Raw genomic sequence first — 7,500 nt, forward strand, 5'->3', positions numbered from 1 at the left:
TGCGCTCTATTGGGTCTTGTACCTTCCTTTGTGTTCTCTTACAGTGCTCGGGTGAAAAAGTCTTGGGGAATTTCCGGCCGCGTTTCATTACTATTAGAGAGAGAGAGAGAGAGAGAGAGAGAGAGAGAGAGAGAGAGAGAGAGAGAGAGAGAGAGAGAGAGAGAGAGAGAGAGAGAGAGACGACCTATCCACGTTTTCTTTCTCTATTTTTAGCGCAGACGAGACAAAAAGTAAACAAACTACCAGAGAAAACGGAGTCATTTAAAGGCAGACTCGACTAAACATGAAGAAACGCAGAAAAAACGTTGTAGCTTCGTAATAACGCACTCAACGGACCACATGACGTTATGGGACAATAGAACGAAGTCTCCTCTATTATGTCATGCTGTGAGAGGCGAGAGAGAGCGAGGGAGAGAGAAGAAATAAAGAAAAAAGTGGACACAATGGTGCAGTTACGTCCCTATGCCGCCTTAAGCCCAGCCCACATCCCCAGCAGCCAATCAGGGCGAGGCAGGGTCACTTCTTAGCCAATCAGGAGCGAGATGGGTCGTGACGTCACAAGATGGGTGTTCCTCTAGTTTCTCTCCTTTTCACTGAACAAAGTAAGTTATTATTATTATTATTATTATTATTATTATTATTATTATTATTATTATTATTATTATTATTATTATTATTATTATTATTATTATTATTATTATTATTATTATTATTATTATTATTATTATTATTATTATTATTATTACTATTATCATCATTATTACTATTATTATTATTATTATTATTATTATTATTATTATTATTATTATTACTATTACTATTACTATTATCATTATTACTATTACTATTACTATTACTATTATCATTATTATGTTGTATAATATAATATAGGTTTAATATTTTCTAATTTTTGGAAAGATATATAAAAAAATGAAGGGAAATTGATGGGAAGTGAAAAAAATCCCTAAAAATTTGAAGGAAATAGAAAAATTGTGGAAAATCTGAAAAAATTGTGGAATATCGTGAAAAAAATTGAAAAATCGTGAGAAAATCGTGAAAAATCTTGAAAATCGTGGAAAATCTTGAGAAAATCGTGGAAAATCTTGAGAAAATCGTGAAAAATCTTGAGAAAATCGTGAAAAAATCGTGAAAAATCGTGAAAAAATCGTGAAAAAATCGTGAAAAATCTTGAGAAAATCGTGAAAAATCTGAAAAATCGTGAAAAATCTTGAGAAATCTGAAAAATCGTGAAAATAAAAATCTTGAAAAATCGTGAAAAATCGTGAAAAATCGTGAAAAATCGTGGAAAATCTTGAAAATCTTGAAAAATCTGAAAAATCTTGAAAAATCTTGAAAAATCGTGAAAAATCGTGAAAATCGTGAAAAATCTTGAAAAATCGAAAAAAATCGTGAAAAATCGTGAAAAAATCGTGAAAAATCGTGGAAAATCTTGAAAAATCTGAAAAAATCGTAAAATCTAAAAATATCTTGAAAAATCTTGAAAAATCTGAAAAAATCGTGAAAATAAAACAAATCTGAAAAATCTTTAAAAATCTTGAAAAAAATCGTGAAAAATCGTGAAAAATCTTGAGAAAATCTGAAAAATCGTGAAAATCTTGAGAAAATCTTGAAAAATCTTGAAAAATCTTGAAAATTGTGGAAAAATCGTGAAAAGTTGATAAAATCGTGAAAAATCGTGAAAATCTGAAAAATCTTGAGAAAATCGTGATAAATCGTGAAAAATCGTGAAAATCTTGAGAAAATCGTGAAAAATCGTGAAAAGTTGAGAAAATCGTGAAAAATCGTGAAAATCGTGAAAAATCTTGAGAAAATCGTGGAAAAATCGTGAAAAGTTGAGAAAATCGTGAAAAATCGTGAAAATCTGAAAATCTTGAGAAAATCGTGGAAAAATCGTGAAAAGTCGTGAAAATCTTGAGAAAATCGTGAAAAATCGTGAAAAGTTGAGAAAATCGTGGAAAAATCGTGAAAAATCGTGAAAAATCGTGGAAAATCTTGAAAAATCTTGAAAAAATCGTGAAAAATCGTGAAACACAAAAATAAGAAAAAAATGAAAAAAAATACAAATAAAATTGAAGAAAAAGAAAATTTGTTCATAGAATAGAGAGAGAGAGAGAGAGAGAGAGACAGACAGACAGACAGACAGAAAGAAGCTTATATTATTATGCAATGAGAGAGAGAGAGAGAGAGAGAGAGAGAGAGAGAGAGAGAGAGAGAGAGAGAGAGAGAGAGAGAGAGATTTGCTTAAGTTTACCATTAAAAGTCACGTTTTCTTCGATAACGAGATTAATTTTAACTCCGCGTCCCCCAAAATTTGAGAGAGAGAGAGAGAGAGAGAGAGAGAGAGAGAGAGAGAAACACCTCTACACAAACAAACAACAACAACAACAACATTTTTTTTCTTTCCTGAGTCATTCTGTTAAAACGACCTCAAAATTTATAATAGTTACCCATAATTCCCTGTTTTTAACGCCCTCTGCTGCTCCTGAGGCATTGTGGGTCGTACGGGGGACTGGGTAGGGACGGGGGTCGTTCTTGGGGGGCGCAGGGGGGGCTGGAGGAGGCTGAAAGTGGAGTTTTGTGGGTATTTATAGAGATTTTTTGATCGGCTAGTGAAGGAGTGGTGGTGGTGGTGGTGGTGGTGGTAGATAGTGGTAGTGGTAGTAGTAATAGTAGTAGTGGTAGTGGTAGTAGTAGTAGTAGTAGTAGTAGTAGTAATACAAATAGTTTAAGTTATGTGTGTGTGTGTGTGTGTGTGTGTGTGTGTGTGTTGCCATCTGGCGTATTTTCCCCTTGTGCCAGCTGCCACCACCACCACCACCACCACCACCACCACCACCACCACCACCACCACCACCACCACCAGTGTTCTCAGTCTGTCACCACTATTCTGTCCACCTTCTAAAAAAGCATCAAAATTTTGCTGCAGAATTGGCCACATTTAAAATTTAGTATAGTTCAAATCTTCGACATGGATGCATCAGTGGCCACAGCACTAGTGTTCGCAATGGACTCTGTAAAGGTCGGAAAAGGTCAAAAGACTGGTTTTTGAAAGGGAAACCTACGGACACGTCAACCTCCTCTTAGAATTACGTGTTAATGAACCAGGGGACTTCCGGAACTTCGCGACTGGGCAGGAGTCTTCTGGTCCCCTCATGAACCACGCCCGTGACTCGTCCAGATCTTCAGTTCCGGCACCTGATTTGGCATTTTTGTCCATTTTTCAAAGTTCATTGCGAAAATTTGTTTGCAGATTGTTTTTTTTTTCTTTAGATCTTCTACTGTGGCGGAAGTAAAATGTTGACGATATTTCTGCAGTAGAATGTGATAGCCCTGCCTCGGGTTTCTTAGCACGATTGCAATAATCATCCCACTTCATTCTCCACAAGGCTGGCAAGGTCCAATGCACTCCTAAAACTTCAATCAAAAATTTCTTTTCGGCCTCCTTCTTCGCAGACACGGCCCATGATCCTGTCTCCTCGTCAGTCACCTGCGAACTAAATAGTTTGAGCAAAATTTTGACAGGAGGCCACACATGCATCAGAAATTTGACGACTCATCAAAAATTATAAAACGGATTTGGTCAATCAAAATTTTGCTTCAATTTTTTTTTTTTTACATCAAAATGTCCTACATACACTCAAATTATGCACCAATTTTTGATGCAAATTTTTGACGCTTTTTTTGAACGTGTATGGGCCCCTTAAGAGTTGACCAGTGTTCTCAGTCTGTCACCACTATTCTGTCCACCTCCCTAGAGTTAACCAGTGTTCTCAGTCTGTCACCACTATTCTGTCCACCTCCCTAGAGTTAACCAGTGTTCTCAGTCTGTCACCACTATTCTGTCCACCTCCCTAGAGTTAACCAGTGTTCTCAGTCTGTCACCACTATTCTGTCCACCTCCCTGATGCAAGAGTTAACCAGTGTTCTCAGTCTGTCACCACTATTCTGTCCACCTCCCTCATGCAAGAGTTAACCAGTGTTCTCAGTCTGTCACCACTATTCTGTCCACCTCCCTATGCAAGAGTTAACCAGTGTTCTCAGTCTGTCACCACTATTCTGTCCACCTCCCTAGTGTTCTCAATCTCTCACCACTATTCTGTCCAGCTCTCTAAGAGTTAACCAGTGTTCTCAGTCTGTCACCACTATTCTGTCCACCTCCCTGATGCAAGAGTTAACCAGTGTTCTCAGTCTGTCACCACTATTCTGTCCACCTCCCTGATGCAAGAGTTAACCAGTGTTCTCAGTCTGTCACCACTATTCTGTCCACCTCCCTGATGCAAGAGTTAACCAGTGTTCTCAGTCTGTCACCACTATTCTGTCCACCTCCCTGATGCAAGAGTTAACCAGTGTTCTCAGTCTGTCACCACTATTCTGTCCACCTCCCTGATGCAAGAGTTAACCAGTGTTCTCAGTCTGTCACCACTATTCTGTCCACCTCCCTGATGCAAGAGTTAACCAGTGTTCTCAGTCTGTCACCACTATTCTGTCCACCTCCCTGATGCAAGAGTTAACCAGTGTTCTCAGTCTGTCACCACTATTCTGTCCACCTCCCTCATGCAAGAGTTAACCAGTGTTCTCAGTCTGTCACCACTATTCTGTCCACCTCCCTGATGCAAGAGTTAACCAGTGTTCTCAGTCTGTCACCACTATTCTGTCCACCTCCCTGATGCAAGAGTTAACCAGTGTTCTCAGTCTGTCACCACTATTCTGTCCACCTCCCTCATGCAAGAGTTAACCAGTGTTCTCAGTCTGTCACCACTATTCTGTCCACCTCCCTGATGCAAGAGTTAACCAGTGTTCTCAGTCTGTCACCACTATTCTGTCCACCTCCCTGATGCAAGAGTTAACCAGTGTTCTCAGTCTGTCACCACTATTCTGTCCACCTCCCTGATGCAAGAGTTAACCAGTGTTCTCAGTCTGTCACCACTATTCTGTCCACCTCCCTCATGCAAGAGTTAACCAGTGTTCTCAGTCTGTCACCACTATTCTGTCCACCTTCCAAGAGTTAACCAGTGTTCTCAGTCTGTCACCACTATTCTGTCCACCTTCCTAGAGTTGACCAGTGTTCTCAGTCTGTCACCACTATTCTGTCCACCTCCCTAGAGTTAACCAGTACTCTCAATCCTTCACCCCTGCCTGTGACTTGAACCCCATCAGAAGGATTTTAAACACTTACCCTGCAGTTTAACCTATTCTAACCTATCCTAACCTATCCTAACCTATCCTAACCTATCCTATCCTAACCTAACCTATCCTAACAATGTCCTTTGGGATATTAGGACAGGTAAAAAAGTTTCAGGGTCAGGAGTTGGTGTTGAGTGGTGTTGAATGGTGTTGAGGTGGTGTTGAGTGGTGTTGAATGGTGTTGAGTGGTATTGAGTGGTGTTGAATGGTGTTGAATGGTGTTGAGTTGGTGTTGAGTGGTGTTGAATGGTGTTGAGTGGTGTTGAGTTGGTGTTGAGTGGTGTTGAGTGGTGTTGAATGGTGTTGAGTTGGTGTTGAGTGGTGTTGAATGGTGTTGAGTTGGTGTTGAGTTGTGTGGAGTGGTGTTGAGTGGTGTTGAGTGGTATTGAGTGGTGTTGAATGGTGTTGAATGGTGTTGAGTGGTGTTGAGTGGTGTTGAATGGTGTTGGGTGGTGTTGAGTTGGTGTTGAGTGGTGTTGAGTGGTGTTGAGTTGGTGTTGAGTTGTGTGGAGTGGTGTTGAATGGTGTTGAGTTGGTGTTGAGTGGTGTTGAGTGGTGTTGAGTTGGTGTTGAGTGGTGTTGAATGGTGTTGAGTGGTGTTGAGTGGTGTTGAGTTGGTGTTGAGTGGTATTGAGTGGTGTTGAGTTGGTGTTGAGTCGTGTGGAGTGGTGTTGAATGGTGTTGAGTGGTGTTGAATGGTGTTGAGTGGTGTTGAGTTGGTGTTGAGTGGTATTGATTGGTGTTGAGTGGTGTGGAGTGGTGTTGAGTTGGTGTTCAGTGGTGTGGAGTGGTGTTGAGTGGTGTTGAGATGGTGTTGAGTTGGTGTTGAGTGGTGTTGAGTTGGTGTTGACTTGGTGTGGAGTGGTGTGGAGTGGTGTTGAGTGGTGTTGACTTGGTGTTGACTTGGTGTGGAGTGGTGTTGAGTGGTGTTGAATGGTGTTGAGTGGTGTGGAGGTGTGTTTGAGTGGTGTTGAGTGGTGTTGAGTGGTGTTGCAAGGAGGATCAGTGTATGAACAGGGATAACACCACCACCACCACCCACCACCACTACTACTACTATTACTACTACTACTACTACAGTCACTACCACCACCACCACCACCACCACTAACACCACCACCAGATTCAAAACAATTCACCACACCACTGCGCCTACACCACACCACACCACCACCATCACCACCTCTACCACTGTTCCGTGTAACACCACCACCACCACCACACACACACACACACACACACACACACACACACGCACGCCACCACCGCGGCAGGTGTACAAGCAGCGCGCCACGCCAGCGCCGCAGCAGCAATGGGTGTGGGCGCGTGTTTACCGTGGGCGGCGTGGTGGTGGTGGTGGTGGTGGTGGTGGCGGTGGTGGTGGTGGAGGTAGTGGTGGTGGTGGTGGTGGAGGTAGCGGTGGCGCCGGGCGTTGGTGGGATCGGCGCCAGTCGCCAGGCCGCGGGCAGGGGCAGCACACACCGGCGCGGCGCCCCCTCCACACCTCGCAGTGACATGCACGCCCGTGCTACACGCCTCCTGTGACGCCGCCGCCCGTATCTCCGCGTGTCCGTGTGTACTGAGCCGCGTGTGTGCGTGTGGACGTGTGTGTGTGTGCGCGTGTGTGCCGCAGTGGGCGCCGCAGCGAGGCGCAGCGGCCAGGCAGTGGTGGTGGTGGTGGTGGAGGTGGTGGTGGTGTGGTGATGGCGGGGGGCAGCGGGGCGCCGCCCCCTCCCCAGCCGCAGCCCCAGCCGGGCCGCCGTTCCTCGCCCGCGTGACGGCCGGCGGGCGGCATGGAGGGCGAGGAGAGCCCTGGGGCGGGGGCCGGGGGCGGCGTGGGTCTGCTGGAGGGCGCAAGGAGGGCGGCGGGCGCGCGTCGCGGCTGAAGGAGCGGTGGCTGCTGACGCGGAAGACTTGGCGGTACATGAGTGACGCCGGCAAGAAGCTGTTCCCGGAGGGCGTCAACCCGCAGCGCGCCGAGGACCTGCCGCGCGTCGCCGAACACTTCCAGCGCGTCAACAGCCGCCAGCAGGACTTCCTGGTGTGGCCTCACCCGCCAGACACGCCCCGCGCCGCTCGCCGCGCCCGCCGCCGCCAGGCACAGCCACAGGCGCCCTCAGACTCCAGCGATGACTATGTCGACAGCGACCCCGAGGGCGCCGTGCTGGGCCCCGCCGTTCCTCGCCCCATGGACTCCGGAGCCGGCGGAGTGGACGTGGGGGTGGACGCGGGTGCGGGTGCAGGGTCATGCGGGGTGACCCTCCCTGGCGCCTACCCGTGTTCGGGCAGCCCCGG

General features: G+C 45.3%; 1 protein-coding gene across 1 annotated transcript in view; it reads left to right on the forward strand.

Annotated features, from left to right (window-relative positions):
* The first annotated feature begins 6,517 nt into the window (after positions 1 to 6,517).
* LOC123509261 overlaps positions 6,518 to 7,500 on the forward strand; it is an 18,513-nt gene continuing 17,530 nt past the window's right edge. Inside the window, exons 1-2 of the mRNA XM_045263459.1 lie at positions 6,518 to 6,521; positions 6,945 to 7,500. The exon at positions 6,945 to 7,500 is cut by the window's right edge and continues 1,699 nt beyond it. Of these exons, the coding sequence (XP_045119394.1) occupies positions 6,518 to 6,521; positions 6,945 to 7,500 (560 nt within the window). The remainder of the gene's footprint in view (positions 6,522 to 6,944) is intronic.

This window comes from Portunus trituberculatus, chromosome 26 (assembly GCF_017591435.1).
Source record: "Portunus trituberculatus isolate SZX2019 chromosome 26, ASM1759143v1, whole genome shotgun sequence".
NCBI classification, from domain to species: Eukaryota; Metazoa; Arthropoda; class Malacostraca; order Decapoda; family Portunidae; genus Portunus; species Portunus trituberculatus.